This window comes from Polyergus mexicanus, unplaced genomic scaffold (genome assembly GCF_030449975.1).
Source record: "Polyergus mexicanus isolate NDT 795.1 unplaced genomic scaffold, iyPolMexi1.0 SCAF_11, whole genome shotgun sequence".
Taxonomy (NCBI): Eukaryota; Metazoa; Arthropoda; class Insecta; order Hymenoptera; family Formicidae; genus Polyergus; species Polyergus mexicanus.
This window is the reverse complement of record NW_027223331.1, coordinates 1358321-1380264: the sequence shown is the minus strand read 5'-3', so window position 1 is coordinate 1380264 and position 21944 is coordinate 1358321. Positions and strand designations below refer to the sequence as shown.

General features: G+C 34.3%; 3 protein-coding genes and 1 long non-coding RNA gene across 8 annotated transcripts; 2 read left to right on the top strand and 2 right to left on the bottom strand.

Annotated features, from left to right (window-relative positions):
- Positions 1-147: 147 nt before the first annotated feature.
- LOC138937957 (PWWP domain-containing protein 2B) lies at positions 148-14314 on the bottom strand. Its single transcript, XM_070304676.1, has 8 exons — positions 14194-14314; positions 12521-13981; positions 6860-7181; positions 6291-6528; positions 5218-5908; positions 4445-5000; positions 4113-4247; positions 148-3919 (listed from the first exon to the last, which is right to left on the bottom strand). The coding sequence occupies exons 2-8, from the start codon at positions 12679-12681 to the stop codon at positions 3773-3775; spliced, it is 2250 nt and encodes a 749-aa protein (XP_070160777.1). The 5' UTR covers positions 12682-13981; positions 14194-14314; the 3' UTR covers positions 148-3772.
- On the top strand, positions 8934-10903 carry LOC138937960 (uncharacterized). The gene is made up of 4 exons (XR_011447611.1): positions 8934-9074; positions 9406-9544; positions 10261-10441; positions 10601-10903. It is a non-coding gene; the product is annotated as an uncharacterized lncRNA (long non-coding RNA).
- Positions 13037-18241, top strand: LOC138937959 (sideroflexin-2-like). Of its 5 annotated transcripts, none has more exons than XM_070304678.1 (11): positions 13037-13141; positions 13232-13532; positions 13644-13716; positions 15474-15664; positions 15978-16148; positions 16453-16651; positions 16887-17012; positions 17124-17190; positions 17323-17422; positions 17545-17592; positions 17669-18241. In XM_070304678.1, exons 4-11 carry the CDS (start codon positions 15510-15512, stop codon positions 17781-17783), a joined length of 981 nt encoding a protein of 326 aa, XP_070160779.1. In that variant the 5' UTR covers positions 13037-13141; positions 13232-13532; positions 13644-13716; positions 15474-15509; the 3' UTR covers positions 17784-18241. The 5 variants fall into 5 exon arrangements, with proteins under 5 accessions (XP_070160779.1, XP_070160783.1, XP_070160781.1 ...); XM_070304682.1 differs by having other exon boundaries at positions 13644-13849; XM_070304680.1 differs by lacking the exon at positions 13037-13141 and having other exon boundaries at positions 13220-13532.
- Positions 18242-18501: 260 nt separating this feature from the next.
- LOC138937958 (sideroflexin-2-like) lies at positions 18502-20690 on the bottom strand. Its single transcript, XM_070304677.1, has 6 exons — positions 20483-20690; positions 20130-20300; positions 19841-20042; positions 19253-19551; positions 18943-18990; positions 18502-18754 (listed from the first exon to the last, which is right to left on the bottom strand). Exons 1-6 carry the CDS (start codon positions 20665-20667, stop codon positions 18643-18645), a joined length of 1017 nt encoding a protein of 338 aa, XP_070160778.1. The 5' UTR covers positions 20668-20690; the 3' UTR covers positions 18502-18642.
- Between the last annotated feature and the right edge of the window lie 1254 nt (positions 20691-21944).

The window sequence follows — 21944 nt, the reverse complement described above, 5'->3', positions numbered from 1 at the left end:
CCGTATGGTTTCGCGAATAAACTTGTTAAACTCGGATCTTTGTGCGAAAACGTTAATTACGTTAAATCTAAATGGACTATTCCGTATAGAGGTGAGTGAAAAAAATAAACAAACTTGAGGTAGATATGCCGATTTATTCAAAAGATTCGTTCACCTGGAAATTTCGCCAAATTAATTGCGATATTATTTCATAAATTATAATATTTAGCAATACACTTAAATCAACGCGCTAATTACAATGCGCAAAAATAATATTCGTACAGCAAGATTGATTCGCCAAGTATTATTTATTTCCAGATAGTTATTTAAATATTTCTCAATAAATAATAAATAAATAAATTTCTCTCTCAACAGATTTCGAATATAAAATATTATAAAATAAAAAATAAAATACCTAAAATATTTTTTCGTTACACATAAAGTATAAAATCTCAAAAGATTTAAATTAAAAAATTTTTATTGGCATTAAAACGTTAAAAATCATATATATTTACCGATAATACTAAGTTATATATATTTTAAAGCAATATATATATATATATGTTTATAAATAAAAATTTATGTTTAAAGAAAATGCATTTTGTGCCGAAGCAATGGCGTACGAATATTTTTCTTGCCTCATGTAAATACTTATTAGACAGTAGAAAGAAATATTAAATAACCAAAGCTGCCAGTGCAAATTAAAACGGCGACCCCCTCATAAGTACGAATAACAAAATTTTCTAATAAACAAATCTGAAGAAAAAAAATGCACAAAACTTTTTTTTGTAACAAAAATTGATATTATTTACACTTCAATTTCTTTAATAAGGCGATAAAAATGCACTAATAATCGATGGATAGGATTTATCTCCATATACTTACAGCAAGCAATCAGCAATACTCGAGCTCCGCAACAATAATAAGGAATAATAATCATAATAAAATCATCATTAATAATAATAATGATAATAATAATGATCATAATAGTAATCATTTTCGTTAACGATATGTTAGCCTAATCCGTATAAACACAGCGACATCAAAACATCGTTTATATTATGTGTAGAAATTAATTCATATTTATGTATATAACGTACATATATATATAATATATATATAAAACATTTTGCAAAAAAATCACAGTTACTTAAAACACCGTAGTTTTCACTCTTTTCAACCTCTCTCTTTCTTTCTCTCTTTTTTCTCTCTCATTCCGTTTTTTTCTCATACATACATTTTTTTTTATCGCACCGGTTTATAATCGACGTATCGGGAATAATCACCCATGTTTAATTATCAAACTAATAATTAAAAGTATGTCGCAACCGATTTCGTAGGACTCTTTACACATTTATCTTTTCGCAAAATGCACTTGCAAAACTCATTTCGAATCGAATAACTTTTTGCTAAATCTCACGAAAATCTAGTAAAATTAAAAAATTATTATAAAAGAATTAGAGAATTTGCAATGTTTGCTAATTTTTTAATTATTAATAAAATTAGTTTTAAATCAGATTTCTCAAAAACGCAAGGTCTTTTTTCTATAGGGTATGTATATTTCCAACATATTAAAAAAAATTAATCGTTAATAATTTGTTAATTGGACAAATTAATATTTTAATGGAAGAAAATCGCGTCGAGGCAGTGGCACAACATCGATGTAACAATAATCAGGATTTCTTAAGTACTTTCTGCGGTTTTACAATATCTTCCTTAGAATTCAAACAAATGTCCGATCTATTATTATTTTTTTTTCTCTAAACTAGAGAAAAAGAAATAGAATAATTCGCGAATACTCAATGTAATTTTGGAACTTTTTTGGGTTACAATGATAAATATTAATAGATTGCATTTCTTTCTTTTCAATTAATATTGCTGAGTTAAAGATTAGCAAATTTTTATCATTTTAATAATTTGCAAATGTAATTTTTAGAATTCTGTTTCCCAGTTTTTTTAAATCATAAAAATCTGTTAGATAAAAAAATTCACACTTTAATTTTTTTAATTTCTAGTTTAAATATATAAATTTAAAATTCCTTATTACCGCATAAGTTTCTTTTAAAAAATTCTGCTTCTGTTGTTAATTAATGGTTTTAGGAATCAAAATTTATCTATGGCTGTTGTACAAAGTTGCTTTACAATTATCGTTGCTCGAAGATCAAACGATCGATTGTTTAATTACACGGCAGTGTTGGCACGAAGCGTAAACATTGGCTGTCTTTGTGTCTCAAAGAGGAATAAAAATTTACATTTAAATACAATCCCAAACATACACAGCGTTTCCTGTCCATCTGCGAATCGAATTACTATGGTGGCCACCGGAAATAATTAATAACTATTATCAATAATTCATATTTATCTCTCAAACACGAGTCGCATCCCTTTCTCATAAAAACCCCAAAGGGCACTATATAGATAAAAATTAAAATATATATATAAGTACTTTTTTTTATTCTTTATGTATATATATTAAATCTGAAAAATATACTGCATATAATAATGTGCAGCCTGAGATAATGGTTTCTCAGATAATTGCAAAATTTTTAGTAATAATTTAATAATTAATTTTTTGGATAGTATAGCGAATCACGTCGGCCGAAACATTTGAGAGATTAAAAAATCAACGAAGGAAATTACGAACTTCACAGTGAATACTTATAATTAATCTAGAGATATCTAGATAGCAAGACTTTTACGCTATCGTCCGCTTGGTAAGTCGAGGACAGAAAAGCCAGTGACGATGGCAGTAAATGTTCGCTACTTGATTCGCCGGGAGCTAGTCCATCGCACAAACATTGGCCATTTTTGTCGAAGGTAAATGAAAATTTATATTTAAATATAATCTTATCACAAGCACTGCAAAAGTCTCGTAAAAAACACATTATGCTTCATCAATATCCAGTGACAAGATCATTTAAATATATCATTAAAATACTAAAGTATTACAATTCTACGAGATAAAATCTACGGTTTATTGTATTCGAAATTTCAAGATTTACGAATATAAGAATAAACTCTTAAAAATTCAAAAGCCAAAGAAATTAAAAGATATTACAACCATGTCAACAAACAATTTAAAAAATATTTATTTTTTAGCAGTATAATTAAAATTATGATTTATGAAATATAAAATCAAATTAATCGACGATAGTTAATCGGGTCCACCGATGCGACTAGCTCCAAGCGATTTATTGCGAAACAAATAGCTGACAGAACATCGATCAATAACTATTTCATTAGCGTTAAAGGGTATGTACAAAATTTTATATGTTACACGACAATTCCGATCCGTCGTTAATGCAAGCGCTCATGGGAAGTCAGCGTTAACTCGTACATGTGACGTCAAAGCGTTATCTCATCGGACTTCGGTCATTATCGTCATCAATAGTAATAATTATTACAATAAGGAAATGTACGATAAAATCGATTATAAAAATCTTGTCAAAGATCTATAATCAAAAGACTTTCAAAGCTTCGTAAGTTCAAAACAATCGCGGATTCCAAACCCGAGAATCGCAATTAAAAGTTCTAAAGACTTTAATGCAAGTGTTTAAATTTATCACATAAGTTCTACAAATTAAACCCTCAATATTTCATAAAAATCTTTACAACTAATACGTAAAATTTGACGAAAACAACAGTGTAAGTCGATAAAAAATGTTAAACAAAAGTTCGGAGATGTAAATTATTTTCTGATTGTGTTCTCAGTCGGTACTTTCTTGCCGCGAGCGCTTTAATTATCACGCCGACGGATGCTCGGCAGTAAGGAATGGTTACCAGAGAACTTCCCTTAGGAAAGAACGTTGACCTCGCGGGGCGAGCCACAGACATTCAACACGCTGCTGGTCGAGTTAGGCGTGACCTGACTCCGAGCCTCGTTCTGGGCCTGCCGTATCGCTTCCTTGTACGGGCCGCGTTTCTTCTTGTTATACCGCGTCTAAACAAAATCAGATTCACAACTATTATCGACAATTCTCAAAAGTCAGCATATATTTTACTGCTATCATAAAATTAACTTCAAAATTTAACTTTTTCGTGTGCCTTTATTGCTTAAATTAATTTAATTTATTTTTATATTATATTTTATTTATTTATATTTTTATTATGTATACATATTTAAAGGAACATACTTTAAAGGTTTCCAGGAAGGGGCTCAGTTGATCGCAAGACATTAGCGAACTCGTTGACGATCCGTACCAAGCCACGTGAGCTTGAGGACCCGACGAGGTACCGTCTTCCTTGCAGGACACTGTGATACTTAGGACCTGTATGTTACAAGATACGATGATAATTATTATGATAAAACTATAGAATAAATTCTCAAGATTAATTTAAAAAAAAAACTCATAAAAAAAATAATGATTTTTCCAAAATTTCAGCATATTTTTGCGTGATATTTAACGTGTCGAATTAAAGATTTAGTAATGAAAGAGAATGCTCTTTTAAAATATTTTGTACATACCTTGCCGGGCCACCAAGGAAAACCATGAATTTTGCCCCAGACAACGTCGCCCACGTCCATTCGCCTGCCATTGGCCGTGAGGCAGTGTGCCACAGGTGTAGCGGCCAAGCGCATGACCAAAGGATGCGATTGATGCGGCGGAAAGTCTGGTGCAGTCTCTACTTCTGGCTCGTGCTCGCTCAACTCGTCGCTACTACCGCCAGAGCTCTTGCAGCCGGAGGATGCATTGCTCACTGGATAATCGCAGCGTGCGTACGCGTTTGTGTTGAGTCTTTTCAAGGATATCGACAGTTTTTGCTTCAGGCACTGCTCCTTGATAGCTCGGTAGGATTCACCACTGCCTGGCAAAACGTTCCAGTTTTGCTGATGCTGCTGTTGTTGTTGCTCCTGTTCCTGCTCTTGTTTCTGTTCCGCGGAATCCGGACAAGGTTGTTCAGACTCCGGTTGTTCTTGTTGTGACTGATTCTTGTGCTTCCGGCCCTCCTTGTGCTTCTTTTTATGCTTCACCTTGTGCTTCCGACGGTGGTATAAAAGTGGATCGTATGTGGAGTTGTATCTAAATAAATTGACATAACATTATTATTTCACTTATCCTCGTCAAAAATCTTTAACACATACACATATATACAACTAACAATTATTTTAAAAGTTAGTTATAATAATATAATCATAATGTATTTTTATAGATATTTTATTTATGTAATTGTATAAGTTATGAGTCCTTGGATTTATGTAATTTTCATATTCGACGTCATTCGACGTCGCGCTCTTACCTCGGCGATCCATTGCAAGGCGATCTCGCTGGTGACACTCCGCCCAACATCTTCCTCCTAGCTTCCTTCTTCGCTTTCTTTAAAGCCCGTTTCGCTGCCTTCGCGCTGGCGTCCTTTACCACACCACCCTGTTTCTGAGGATCCACTTGCTCTTGCCCATCCTCCTCGCCCTCGTAATCATTGCCGAAGGATGTGGGTAATTCCAAGGGATCTCTCTCTTGTTGAATATCGTCAGTGTCATCGGTCTCCTGTTCGTACGCATCAGGATCTTGAGGTTTCGCGGGTATTTTAAGCACAGTTCCCTCGCCCTGCGCGCCAAAAGAGATCTTGATCACCGGCGTGGTTCTGGCAGTCCTCGTAGGATCCTCAAACACCGATTCGTCCCAGAGGTCCTCCATTGAACCCACCGAGCGTTTCTTCCTCGGTACTCTGCCAGTTTTCAATCTCATCGTCGAATCCGCGGCCGCAAAGGTTTTCTTTTCCTCTTCCTCAGGAACTTTCGCGCTTTCCACCGACGAACTACTTAGCCTTCTCGGCGTAGCGCAATAGGCCATCGAAGGATTGTTGTCACAGTCGGCGGACGACTCCACTCGCTCCTGCGATGACGTTAATACATTCCTTAAAGACGCCTCCTCCTCGTTGCTAACAGGCCAATGCGTAGATTGCGCGCTCGCTGCAACCTTCACCTTGTCTGAAACAATCATCCAAGCTTATTAGATCTTTTCTTGATAAGTTTTTAGTTTTCCATATACGTTTAATATGTACCATATATGTTTAATATGTAGATCACATAACATGTTTAACATACTATTGATCAACGTTACTAAATCTGGAAAATTAAATAAATCGCAAGAGTGCAAATTATTTATTAAAGAAGAGAAATTGATTAAAATGCCTCGCATTTATTAATTTTCCACACAATACTGACTCGAAAAACGGATTAAAATCTCAATCACTTATATTTACAACTTTATTTGAGCTGTACTCTTAAACTTTCCAACATTAGTATGCTAACATCAATAATTTTTTTCATCGAAAACCTAACAAATATGTATGTATGAAAAATAAAATACCAGATAATTGACCAGAGCTTTGCATTGCGTTACTGATCTCATTAGGTTGCAATCTGGACAATTTCGGAATCAACGACGCGCCCAGCTTCGACGAATCACCACTCGAGGTTGTCGTCTTCGTCGTCGCTTGATTGGAGGTCGAATTTTCCGTATGACATTCCGATAACAGCGTTCGCTGTGTCTTCTGTGGTTGTTGACCGCAACGTCGATCACTTCTTCTCGTCGAGCCCGGAACCAGCTGATGGAATCGCAAAAACGTTCTTTACTTTCGTGCATTATAGAAGTTGATTTAAATCGGAAATCTAACATGTAGCAATTTCGTTGAAACTTCGATAAGATTGATAGGTTTAACGTTAACAGAAAAGAATCGATCGTTTATCAAAATCTAAGAATCTTATCAGAAGATCCCAGATTCACTGATCTACGTTATCGCATTTAACGATACCAAAAATTTTGAGAGTTTCAAGTTTAAAAAAAAAAATAAGTTTAAATTTTCAAAGTTTCCCTTTCTTAAGATTTTTTTACATTATACATTATATACATATTATCTCAGGCAACATTCGTAATACCTGCTGCGATTGTCGTTGCGCTTCTTCATGCTTTCGCTTCCTGCTCACGTCGACATTCTCGCTGTTTTCGTTACATATTGATCGGCATTTGCTACAGAGTACCTGACGAGGCCTCAATCTCACCGTAGGTCTCACGTTCTTGTATCTGGCGGGCGGATTGATGCTCCTGCGAAGGTCAACCTTGGTGACAACAGCAGTCGACGACGCGGATGACGCGTTTTTCCGTTCCTGAAAGTAGCTGAAGCGCGCGGCGATCGTCGCTAGCTTGTCGCCATCGGGGTCCGGTACTGGTTCTGGGGGTTGAACACCGCAGGGAAGGCCTCTGCAAAAACATAATAATTTGTAATGCGTAAGTTTATCACATCCCCAAAATTTAAATAATATCTGAAAACATCAAACGACGAGAGTAATGAATATACCCTCCTTCTTAAGAATTTGTTGAAATTACAACACTTGATTTTAGAGATTAAATTGCAAATGAATCATCGATGATAGATTTACTTGAAACAAATAAAGCGACAAAAAAATTAAAAATAATTGTTTGTTTAATTTCCCATTATAAGAAATATAATGCTATTTTTTATTTCTTTCGTTCAAAATCTGCTTTAGTGATTTCTTTGGCTCTTTACTTCTGTTTTTCACTCAAAAAAATTTTGTAAATTAGTATATGTAAATATCTATCGTTAAAAGTAACAAATGATTTATTTTCTCAATTTTAAGATTGATTTTTCAATGCTTCCTAAATGTTTTCTCGACTTTAAGATTAATTTTCTCAAGTCCATCGAGTTAGAAACCTTCAAATGGAAACTGTCGCAAAATGAGAATGGCTAGGCAAAAGATTGGGCAACGCTTTCAAGTATGCTTCGTCGGCTTCTCGTGCACCGACAGCACGGCCATGTCATGGTATTGATTCGAGAGGAGCGTACAATGAGCGACAGCCTCTGACGGTATATCCATTAATATTTTCTGGATTTCGATACGAGACAGATCCTCGAAATTCCGAGTCAGCTCGAGCGAGGGAAGAAAAATTGCTAGGAGAAAATATCGAGAATCAGCAAATTCGATTCGGACGTGAAAATGATTATGATGAAACTGATAAATACGAATAGTTTCTTCGCTTGTCCAATTTGTAATAAATTTGCGCAGTCACAAATTTATGAAAATTCCAGAATCACCTCAATTCTTTTTTCTACTCATTTTACTTTAATCGTACATAGACTTTAACATAGATTTCAACTTCAAATAAATTAATTTAAATAAATTTAAAGAGACTCTTAAACAGCCGGGAGCTTTTATCTAGTAAAACATTGAATGTTGTCAATCTTCAACTTGGCGAAATTTAGTTATAATTTATTTTTCTGACGTCAATTATCTCGTTAAAAACAACTGTAACAACTGGCTCATTTCTTAAGTTAATAAAGCAGGCGGTTAACGTGGACTACGATGTGGTATACGTGGCTATTTCTCTGCTTTGTGTCCACGCACACATTCGCAGTTTCGACCCGCAAATGGTGGCGTTCTCAGAGACGTCGACGATATTCCCTTTGTTCCTGACGAACACGAGACCACTATATTGGGGGTTCTCAACCTTGGATTGTACGTCAGCTGCACAGCTGGGACGTGTTTTGGCTCGACGTCGGAAGGATCAATAAATTCCGTTCCGCAACCTAATAAATTCATGCCCTTGGACTGTCACCCACTAATTAAGTTATCGATTTGAAGTCAATCTTTCCCAAACGTAAATATCATAGAGCGTTCAATAAGAATTCTATTAGAATAATCTGTTGGAAATTTTGACAGAGAAAGAAATCTTATTAAAATAAATTAATATATATATATATATATAATTTCTTATACACATATATCTATAATTGGTATAAATGCTGTTTGTGATTATTAAAACTTTTCAGAAATTAATTCTGCTACTAATATTCTCCTTGGAAAAAAGAGAAGGCAAAATTAATTTTTTCTTTTGCTCAAAAAATAATTTTATTATGTTGATAAATGTAAATATTTCATTATGCTAATTACTTTTACAAAATTCTTTTAAAAAGTTGATTCCGATATTAATGATTTTTTTCTATGATAAAATAAGAAGAATTATGGAATATGTAGCGGAAAAAGATATGGGAGCCTCTGCCGCACCATACCGTCGTGCACAACGTGACACAAGCCAGGCCTGGCTGGTCGGTGGCCCCGACTAATATTCAGGGCCGTAAGTAAGAGTCTTGCCATTTGTATTACTTATTTTTTTGATAACTCGTTCCGTAAAATTTGACAGCATACATTATAATGCAAAAGTAGATCAATTACATAATAAATAAAAAACACAATCTGATATTGTCATGCCAAATATTATTGATAGAAACCAAAATGACATTGTTACATGGTACACGTCATTGTTACATGGTAATGGTCATAAAGAAACAATAAACAACGCAATCCAGATAGCTACTGGAGTCTCTTCAATAATTATAACTCAAATTCCAAATTCAGATATATTACTGATCGGATCTTAAACTATCCCTTTGTCTCTCTCTGTTTAGGGCCAGTCTTAGTCGTGCAATTGCGACACGAGACTGCCATTAGTCGGCCGGCTTGCCTAAGAAAACCTAGAGCGCGGGGGTAAAAAAACAGGCAACAGCTGTTCAGTCGTAGCGAGAAGCCCAGCTCTGGACTCGTGGGGTACATATCCCCGGCTGCAATGTATTGTATACGCTGAGAAAAAAGACAACTGCACGAAGAGACGAATAAAACTAGCGATTGCACGAACAAAATTACCACTTGGAGACACGTTTAAATTTGAGATATTCAATTAATCCAATTTATAATAATAAAATATAATTCACGGATAATTAATAATAATTATACTCAAATATATAAATACTTTGATGATTTAGCAGCAAACTTTGATAATAAAATTCAATTAATTAATTATTTGATAAACTTGGTTTATAATACCTGATCGAGGACAGTTCATAAAACTTCATATTATGTGCACCGTCTCGGCTATACGTAGAGAACTAGTCTTTCAAAACTTTTCGAATTAACTCACGTTAAATGCTGCTCAACTTAGTGCAACAAGTACTCAGTTGATTTCTCAATAATCGAAATGACTACTCAATGAGAAATTACCAATAATACAACGCCGATGGTTATAACACCGAGATAGCGTTCACTATGCGAGACCATGAGTCACCACAACTTAGTTTTTTTAATGTGTACTGGGTGACACAAACTTTCCTTGTTTTTTATTCTATCAATATTTCTCAAGTAATCGAAGTCCACCTTGCCTCCATGTAAATTCTATTAAATAAAGAAATTCACACACACATTATACATAATTTACATACATTACCAGTTTAACGTCGTTTATTAATTTCAAATAAACTTTATTTCAGATTAAAAACGAAAGTAATTTGATGTGCAACATGTGCGATATCGCGTGCAAGAAATCGCGATATAATTATAATCCATCCAATTATCGCCGAAGAAAATTTCGCCATCAGATTGACCGGAAAGAATCGCGAGAGAAGTGTGCGACTTGCGAGACACCGTGTATATGTAAATATACGCATACACGTAAGTGGAGGAGAAAAATGGGTGAAAAATGTAGCACCTTATGTTCGCGATAGACGAGCCACGTAAAGTAAAGTTCGAGGAAATTCATACAAATTCGTCACCGTTGACTGGCGCCAAGCGAAGAGAAGAGGCTGAGACTTTTTATTAAAAATTTTACAGATAACTTATCGAAATTATCAGACCTTTCGGCACACTCGGGACCTATTTACATCTCAGAGGAAGTATGATGTATTTCGTGCCAAGTTTGCATAAGTTGCTGACACTATCGTGGAAGCGACGGCCGCCGGATGACGTCGCGTCGCCTTCTCTGCGGCAACTTAATCCTCGGATTCTAGTAATTGAATATCTCGACTCTCAATGTCATCCTATATATCCTGAATCTCGCGAAGCTTGAACCTTACTATCCAAATTTTACATTCATAATATTTAAAAAATTTTGCAAAAGCATGAATAAACCAATAAAAAGGCTGATATAAAGAAAATGACTTATATAAAGTCATTTTTTAAAAGATCTCTTCAACTAAAAGTAATCAACACTTTTTTATATCATATTTCTTCATTATCCCAAAATATTACGATGGTACATGCTATTTAGAAAAATTCTCAAAAAATTGTCACTTTGTTAAAAAAAATATATATATATAATTGTTTTGCTTACGTCATTCATTATTCTACATGAAATAGATTAGGCTCGAAAGTTCAGGATCCTTGAATTCTGAGAGTCAAAAATTATATACGAGAGAGTCGACGGTATTTTTGTGACCGCCTAATTTTAGACCGATTATGTAACAATTCCTTTTGAAGCTCTAGCGTGTTATAGAGATTTGAAAGATTGATTGTTCCAAATTTTTAAGTTTTTAAAATATAACATCCCCTTGAATCTCTCGCGATAATTAAGAAAGAGCCAAAAATTTTAAATTATATAAAATTATATAATATTAAAGCAAATAACTTATATATGAATTTTTTATTTCGATAGATCCTTTATCATCCATTATGCCCCTTGAATCTTGATATATAGTAGTTCTAGAATCTTCAAAGCCTCAGATATTCTTAAATTCAATAATTATGAACGAAAAATTATACAATAATGCAATCTATAAAAGGGATTATGAATGGAATTCCATGGGGATCCTCGAGTCTCTCTGAATATTTAAAATTCAAAGTTTTAAATCCTTGACTTCTTGTACATTCTAAGATGTCGAGAATGGCCGTATCAAAATCGAGAGAGACCTAACCATTCCAAAAATAACATAAAATTTGTTTTTCGAAAATAACAAGCAGTTTCTTCTGAATTACAACTATCAATGAAACAGCATACATCAATATCTAGCTTTGAAAATTTTATATCTTTAACATCACGTGTTTTAAAATACAGAGATGTTTATTTGAAATCGAAGAAAATAACAACTTACACAAACAAGATAATGAACAAGAAAACGCGAAAGAGCCTAGTCATTAATATCCGCTTCGAACAATCGTGACTTTGGAATATGATATTGGCGATCGAAAGAGACTTTGAAAGAAACAAAAGCTGTCCAGAAATTAGACTTTTGCCATTCATATTTTAACATTTCACTACCTGAAAAACTCAACAAACCTTAGACCTAATCATCAGCTTTATCATTGAACATTCCATCATACCATTCGTCTAAATAGCGATCAAAGTACCATTGGACACAATCAAGTTTCTAAGACACGTATTATCGTCGGGTTTAAGAATAAAAATCGTCCAGGAACCAACGATCCAATATTCCTCATTAACATTGATTTAACGAGAATCTATCATCACTTTTTTGCAAAAACCTGATCCTGAGGATCATCAGATGGATGAATCATCTAATCTCCAACTAGTCTTTCTTCGAGCCATCGGAAACCTTGGATTTCAGCGACGGAAATCGCGCAAGGGCCCTTCTCTGTTCGAGGAATTTTTCGACACTGACGAAGTGCTCAACAAGTTGAGCATTACATTGACAATAGAACAATTATTCTTAATGGACAAAAGGAAATAGTAAAAAGAGATTGATCATGGGTACACGAGTTCTTTCCTTCATCGTTCTTTCTCTCCTTTAATCTTACCTCTTGGCGGAGTCGAGGAGGGCACCTTGGAAGCACTTGGCGCCGTGGACGAAGGATACCACGAGGATGTCGGACAGCGCGGATTCGACGGTCACGAGGATCTTTTCGCCCGTGGCGAGCGCGAGGTGCGCGGATGGGGCCTCCGTCGCTGCGGCCGCCATCTTGCCTCGAATTTAGAGTTATTGCGAGCGAGCGTGCGAGCAAGCTGGTGGTGTGCGGTATGGTGTGGGCTTTGCGCTCTTCGCTCCGCTCCTGTCCGCTCCGCTACGACCGAGCCGACCGAGAGGAGCGATCGGCTCGTCTCGTATCGTCGTCTCTCGCGCGTCGCTCTGCGTCGCGACGCACCGCCCCTCGTTTCTCTCTCTCTCTCTCTCTCTTTCTTTCGCTCGCTCGCCCGTTCCTAGTTAGCCAAAGCCGGATGACGTGAGAAACACGATGGCAACGGTTATGTGTGGAAACCACATGAGGCGGGCGGTAAGGCTTTAGGGTCAGGGGGACGGGTGGGGAATTGGAGGAAGTAAGAGCATTGAGAGATAGAGAAGTATACGGCCTGGCAGCACAGCTGGCCGTTCCATCATCCCCGGTGCGCTTGCGCGCACTGGAGGCGGATCGTCGCACCAGGTCTGTATATGCGAGAGTCCCCGAAGAAGTATCTGGGATCCTCACTTTCATCGTGTATAGGTCATAGATAATGATACCGACTAATTCCAGATTTCCAGAGAGAAAATTTGCGCCAATTAAAATATAACATTGTACGTGTATCAGTATACGGATGATGACATAAGGTTGAATCGCGTTGACAGTTGACACTGTTGTCAACAATGTTGCAACGATGTGAAGGTGGTGTAGCGCGATCAGCCCATTGAGAGGTACCTCGTCGGTGACAGTAGCGTAGCAAGGAGCCTTCTCGTTGCGACTTCTGCTCTTCCTTCGGTTCGGCAGTCGTCGACATCGAAGAATGAAACGGCCGAGAACAGCCGAGCGCGACTCCAGAAGCGGCGCGCGTCTCACGGTAAGCAAGTGACGGATTTATGTTTTAATAAAGCGTTGCATAAGCGACGCAAGTGCGACGAGAAGACGGATCTCTTGCACCGAGAAATTCTTCTCTATGTCTATGTTGTAGCTGGATGGAGGATTTAATGTAAAGAGCGATCGGTTGAACCCCCTATACTGCGGTTGCCGGCACAACGACGAAGGTACATGTTCATCGAAAGAACTGGGTCGCCCTTCGCGACCGCGACTTCTCCGAGACGGGGTCGATATCGGTTGAAAGATACAAAGTGATGTGAGAGAGGAATGTTGACACAACGCGTGTATGTCCCGTGAAAAGTGCGTACTCTCAGCGTATGGTTCGTCCACGTCCATTAAGCTATGTTCATACGTTTTTGTTAATAGCTGGAAATAATGAAGGATTGTTCACACTGACGTCGATGAGAAAATCTTTTTTGAAGAAAGTAACCCCTGGAGAAAATAATAAATTTACATATTAGCATGCAATCAAGTTAAAGCTGCTTTAATTACATTAAATTATCTAATGGCAATAAAAGTGTGAAGGGAACCAATTTTATTTAATCAATTGTTATGAGTTCTCATATTGCTTTTCATTTTGATTAATTGAATTAATGAAATTTCAACCCATTTTAATTAAAAAAATTAATGATTGAAAAGCGTACCGGATCCTTTGACACATGTGATACAATCATGCGTCAATCTCGACTTGTACACGTTGCGAATGATCTCACGTCATTCTGACTTTCGAGGAATGCGCCTTTATCTTATTTCGCGCGTGACATGGTTGCTCATTATATTTCCGTACGATCAGAATTTCAATCATTATTTCTGCCTTTCTACAGTAGATGTTTTAATCTGCAAAAGCTTTCTTTCAAATTACGTTCGAGGAATCGTTATCATTCCAATCTCATTGCAGTTATCTAAAAATCAGAGCTCGTATCTTGCTGCAACTGATAATTAAACGCGTATTCGCGCAAATGCAAGCTTTCGAGGTTTCGCGTTTGCATCTGTAGTTTCTAAAAGAACCGATAAAAAAATCTGATTTTCTTTTTAATTTAATGTAATACATCAGAACACCTACTTTAATTCTGTGCTGCCAAAAAAATATTTTTTTTCTCTCTAATAAAATAATTTAAAAATATGTTTTATATGTAAAAATAAATTGGGGAAATAATATGAAATAAATCTCTTTCTCTCTGTGTCTGTACACTTCAAAGACAAATTCAAATATTTCTAGATTAAATATTAGAGGGTAGATGTTATATATTTAGTAACTTTAAAATTGTGTGTGAGTGTTGACATATGAAGAAATTAAAGGAAAAAAAAAACGAATAAATATGGCTTCAAGTCCATTTAAAAATTACAATAAGTAATATGTAAAAAGCTAATTTTGTACATTAAAATAATTTTACAAAGTTAGTTAAAGAAAATTTGCATTTAGCTACATACACCGGTTTCTTTTGCTTCAAACTATTATCGTTCATTCTACTCGTGGAAAATATCGCGTATTATATCTTAGTAACAATGAGCAAAAATTCTTTCGTATATGTTAAAAATGCTCGATAAACGCCGTGCACTATTTTTATGCGCAAAACTCGCGCACTAAAATATATCCTTACTTTTGTCAGACTTCTTATAACATTATGGAGGTACGTACATTAAAGCGTACGAACGCGTCCATCATTTGATTGTATATCTGTATATCAAATACGTATATCTCTTCCCGAAATATTACTCCCGCATTTTTTGGAACATTCGCGCATACATACAAACCAAATAAATAAATAAAAGTAAATATCGGGTAAATATTAAAAAAGGATATTAAACATTATAATTAAAAGAATAATTTTAAAATGTACTGTAAATTTTCCAATTTTTAAAATTGATTTTCAAAGATCATAGCAATGATTTTTTCTTCCACTTACGAATTTTTCTCGATTAGATCTGTGCCGAAAAAATCTAATCTTGATCGTCCACGATGACGAACGAGAGACTGGATCTGGACAAACCTCTGTGGGATCTCAACAATTTCGTGGGAAGATGGAAATACTTTGCGTGGATGACCGATTTCCGTACTTGCATCGTATCTGAATCAGAGTTACTAGCTGCTAAAAAGTTGTGCGAACAGTACAGGTGATGGCAAAAAAATATGTATATTAATTTCAAATCAAAAATTATTTTCGTAGAATCCATATTTATTGATCAATCGAGAAAATATCTAACAGTAGGATTTAATATCTCTATATTTCTGGAATATTTAATACATTTATTATGAATTTTCAAACTAATTGATAATTTAAGTTTAAAATTTTATTCAATTAAAATTTGTTATCAAAAAAAATAATGTTATTAAAAAATAATGTTTGGCAATATAGCGGAGTTTGCTGTTTTTACTCGATGCTTCATATTTTCTAATCATTTGGAAATTATTATGTATACCTTTTAGGCTTGGCAAGGAGCCAGCTGATACGACCAGAGAGCAAATCATCTATGCGAAGAAGCTGTACGAGTCAGCCTTTCATCCTGACACTGGCGAATTGCAAAATGTCTTTGGCAGAATGTCTTTTCAAGTGCCAGGTGGAATGGCCATCACCGGCGCCATGCTCCAGTTTTATAGGTTTTACACAGAATACTTTATGATTCTTCTCTTGTTATAATAAATATTGAAATTTTTTCTTTTTAATCTCTTCTTAATATTCTTCTTAATATCAATATATTGATGAAATCGAGAATTTTCCAATATCTGTAAAAAGAAAAGAATATTAATTATCTATTTTTAAATTGTTATTAATGTTAATGAATAATATTTTATTTTGTTTATTAAATTAAATAATATTTCACTTCTTGTTTTAAGAATCTTTTGCATCTGCAATAAATTGTTATATTTTTTTTTGGACACAAGATTTTGATTTAATTTCTAGAACAACGCAAGCGGTGGTTTTTTGGCAGTGGGTCAACCAATCTTTTAACGCTCTCGTCAATTACACCAATAGAAATGCTAACAGTCCTATAACCACCAACCAACTAGGTGCAGCTTACATCAGTGCCACTGCCGCGGCGATGATAACCGCGATAGGATGTAAATCATATTGGGAGAAGCGTGCGAGTCCTTTGATGGCTGTAAGTTTTGCGCGCGCAAAGGCAATTTAAAAATTATATAAAATAGATTTTAGATTTTATATAAATGACAAATAATCCTTTTTTGGCACGATTTTAATTCACTAAAAAATTGAAAAGTTGATGCAATTGGAAGTTTTTTTTTTTGAAGATGCCCTGTATAATAATTATAACAAAACTTTCCAAAACTCGTCCCAGATTGCTTTGAATCAGATACAAGAGGTATACAAATTTTCAGAGGTATGTTCCATTCGCAGCAGTAGCAGCCGCTAATTGCGCTAATATCCCTCTAATGAGACAGAACGAAATCACAAACGGTGTGGATCTCATTGACGAGAACGGCAGAAAACTTACGAAATCGAAGGTGAAAGATCTTGAGTCTGTCTCTATTTAATTATGAAAATCAATATGCTTTATACTTCATACTTTAAGTATATTAGAATTTTGCAATAAACGCATTAATAAATAATTTCAGCTTGCGGCTATAAAAGGTATTAGTCAAGTCGTTATTTCGAGAATCATCATGTGCGCTCCCGGCATGCGTATGTATCAAATAAATATAATTCAATAATATCTGAATATACAAATTGAATATTAAAATACTCTACAAATAGATTTCCAGCACTATTAAAATAATACATCCAACTAATTAAAATAATAATTAATTTCCACAGTCATCCTGCCACCCATCATGGAAAGATTAGAAAAATATGCATGGATGCAAAGAATTAAACCTCTACACGCGCCTATACAAATTATGATGTGTGGAATATCGTGAGTACTTTGTTCTTATTTAATCTTAATTTCTTACAATTATATCATTACCATGTTATTATTAAATTATTACACTAATCACATTATCACATTAATCATTGAATTTCATCTGTATCTCTTAGGCTAACATTTATGGTGCCAACGGCATGTGCGTTATTCCCACAAAATTGGTAAATATTTCTACATGTCCTACATCTCTATTCCTCTCTTCTATTTTTTCATCTTATTCTATGTTTCGTTTCACAGTTCTATCAAAACGACTACTCTGCAGCGCTGGGAGCCAGAAAACTATGAATTGCTGAAGAAAAATTGCGAAGACGGTGACATACCGAGGTATTTGTATTTTAACAAGGGATTATAATAATATGAAAGATTCTTAAAGTTGTGTCCCCTAAATAAGCGTTATTCCATCCTTTGTAAATGTCGTTGTTTCAATTGACGCACTCGTGGCAAATCTTTCTGCTGGATCAGAAACGAAACGCGTATTCATAATTAATAGAATTATTATTACAATTAGGGTCAATCCTTTCGTCAATTCTTTCACGTGATTTGAAACATTGCATTTTGAATGCAACGCTCCGCACTGAAATATGAATAGCAATATTAGAAATTAGGATTTAGACACAAAATGTAATATCCATCGACATGCTGAAATACCATACAATAAAAAGTCGAGAATCGCAATGTAATAGAAACGATAAATAGCGAAAGATGAAACGTTGACAATACAGGTTTAGTGCTTTATCGAAATATACTCGCATGTCAAATAATTACAAACCTTATTAACAATAATTTTGTTTTAATAAACACCCAATGGTCTTCCTCAGGCATTAGCGTTAATTTAAAAATTCTATATATATTTTAAATATTATAAACGTTACTTTTTGTGTGCAGAATAATCTTAAACACTGGGATATTATTTAATATTATTGTTAATATTATTATTTACCTCGCATTTTTTAACGTCTGTCAAAGATAAATATGCTGCCATATCTAATGATACAACAAAAACCTTTGCTACATATGTGATTAATAAAAAATACAATAATATAAAGAGATAATTTATGTTAATAAACGTTGTTAAATAATTAAAGAACAATCATTTTGTTCTTACCAAGTTTTATCCATTCCAATGCTTTTATTGAAAAAATTCCATTTTCTGAAAAAAATCTAATAATATATAAAAGAGAAAATTTATGAGTTTTACTTTTATTTATTAATTACAATCCTTTGTTATAATAAAGATAATCCGGATACTTGCGCTGGCCCATTTTCTCTCGAAATATTTCGTATTCCTCTGGATATATCTTTAACAGTTCTGGCTTCATCGAGCTTGTGCCAAAAAAAAAACATGTAATATTTAATTCTTTATTCGTGCAGCAAATAATATATATATTTGTATTATTTCACATATATTGAATCATTCTAATATAAATATAATTATACAAATTATATAAATTTCTTATTTAAAATTAATTCTTCTATACAGAAATATTGAAAATTAATTTAAGCCTATTTACTTTTTTTGCGGGTAGATAGCAAGTGCTGAAGGGATCATGACCAATAAACTGCAAATGAAGAAGAAAATATTCTTATATTAACATCTTCCTAATATGTCTTATTTTAAATATTGTTTGTTTTACTTTTATTATCGATATTGCAACTCAAAGAATTGCATGATGTAACAGGTTGCACAGTATCAATACTATTGCGTATTAGTTTGCACAAGGTTCAACACAGTTGCATACAAATCGATGTCGCGCAATATATTTTAGCGACACCATCATATTTGCGCGACGCAACGCAAATATGCACTGTAATAAAACTTACCTGAGCGTGCATAAGCCGATTTCGACGGGGAAAGCGATCCACGGACGAAGCTGATAGAAACAGTATGGTTGCATTCGCTGCGTGATCATTGGGATCATCAACATTCCCGGTGCGGCCATTATTATCCTGGTGAGGACGCACTCGGATATAGCCTTGACGGCAGCCACCTGCGACTTCATGATGCACGCTTCGTCTTCGTTCTTGATGATTATAGGGATACCCCGCGTGATTTCTCGTTGCCTCATAATAGGAAGATTCACCATGTTGCCAACAGCCACCGCACAGAACGGAACGAATCTCTACAATGAAGACAATTTTTTAAATTAATAATCATTAATTTTATGCATTTCTTGATTATGATTAATATCCCCATAAGAATTCTCTAAATATCTAAATACAACAAATTTAAGGAGTTCTTAATTTTAATTTTGAAGGAGTAACAGTTATAAAAATATGCAAATTTTTATATTTCTAGATTTATATTAATAGTCGCTATTTTGGTAAAACATTTCTTTTAACATGTTTTTTGTGTTTTTTTTTATTTAGATAGAATACGGGACAAAAACAGTTTAGAATGTTCATATTAACTGCAAAAAGAGTTCCTCTGCCAGAGAACAGCTTTCTGAATCCCAAAGCGGCCGCGCAACTTGCCGCAGTCGCGAGCACAAAGGCTTGTTTGTTTACATCGGTATCTTGCGGTTCATCAATCATCGCATTTCGATTGGTGTAATTGACAAACGCATTGAAACCTTGATTAACCAATTGGCACACTATCACGCCGCTAGCGGATCTGATCAAAGTGCGCGCATGATAAATAGACTGAATCGAAAAAGGGATTTATATGCGGAGATTATTTATTATTTATAAAAAAGTCAACCTGTAGAAAGTTAACATAGCAGCGGTGAGAATGACGGAACTTGGTAGCTGGAAGGACATTCTGCCTATCACATGCATAAATTCGCCGTTATCGGGATGGAAGGCGCTGTCCCTGAGCTTTTTCGCATAGATTATGTCCTTTCTTTGCAGACCTTCTGGCTCCTTGCCAATTCTAAATATTAATTATTAATTAAATACAATTACTATTAATTAAAATAATACACTGTTTATTTAATAAATAATAATTAGCAAGTATTATATTTTATCTCTTAAACAGATGTTATTTTTATATAATAATCCTATAATAAACTTATTTTGCGTAAAATTAATTCAAAACATAAAAATGCAACTTACTTATAATCCTCGCAGAGCTTCTTCGCCTCCCACAATTTGCTTGTCGGTACGAGCACCGTGCGACAATCGGTGATGAAAGCGTAATGTATCCATCTTCCAAAATATGTATCTTGACTCCAAAGTGGTTTGTCGATGTCAATTCTATCTTCAGATTCATTTCTAAGATCGCTGTCCTTTCTCTTCATTATTTGTTGCACAACTGATAGAGTCTCTCCCATTTCAACAAAATTCTAAGTACTATAAGCTACTACAATACATGTATAATAACAGCTACACAATAAATGCAGAAAATTTTGCAGAAGATTATAAATAAATTTTTAAGAAAATTACTTTGTTTTGAAACTGAATTTGTGTTTTAGACAGAACAAGATGAAAAGAGATTAAAAAATGTGTCACATAATTTTGATAAAATTTCCGACATTTTTTGCCTCATAAGAAATGTATTAAGGTTTACTTGATTTATATAGCGTAAATAGTACGTTTTTGACTGTCACAACAGTATTTGACAGTATGTCATGAAATCATGACTGAATTTTTTTTTATTGGCAACATTGTGAATATGCCCGCAGAATTTTTGTTGCTTCGATAACTCGTGGTATCTTTATAACTTTATATCATTATAAAATATAAAAAAATATACCGACAAAACTATATATATAATATAATATACGTTAATTTTTATAGTTATATAACTGACTTTTTAAATTTTGCGCTCGCTCTTCTTAAAACGTAAACATAATTAGATGAACAAATGTGTGTATGAACGTTTTAAAATTCTACAAAAAGCTTTTATGGGCAATTATTTATAAGCAATTCGGTTTATCAAATTATAATCTTAGAATTAATAACAACCTAGAATTATAATTAATAACATCCTAAAATTTGTATGTAGCTGCTACAGGCGCTTACTTTGTCGTGCACATTCGATTTTCATTATTATTGTTCATTATTCTAAAGGTACACATAAACATAAATACGGACGTTCGATAAACAATCATTTTCAAGTGTTGTCCAAAATATTTCTTGTCATGGCAGTCTTCTTCAGTCTTTCCAGAAAATATTAACGCGAGACGGATCGTGTCCTCCAAGACTTTTGAAATTGTCATAATAAAGTTACATAAATATTATTTGATATCAAACAGTTAGTTCTTTAGATTTCTCTTGTAAGTTTAAATGGCAGACGTCAATAATAACTCGCGCGCATAATGTCCATCCTACTCCTTTGGTTGTTGTTGCATAGCGTCAACATTTTAATGTACCAAACTATTCTAATGATAGTTCAACTGATTTATCTTATTTATTCATATATATTTACATGACAGATCTGATATGAAATCGATCTTAAAGATTGAGATAGTTAGATTCTCAGTAAATAAAACTAGAAACGTTCCAAGAGAAGAGAGAATCTCTAATCCATCAAGGTGAGTAAATCTTGAATTCATATTTTTGTATACGAGATGAA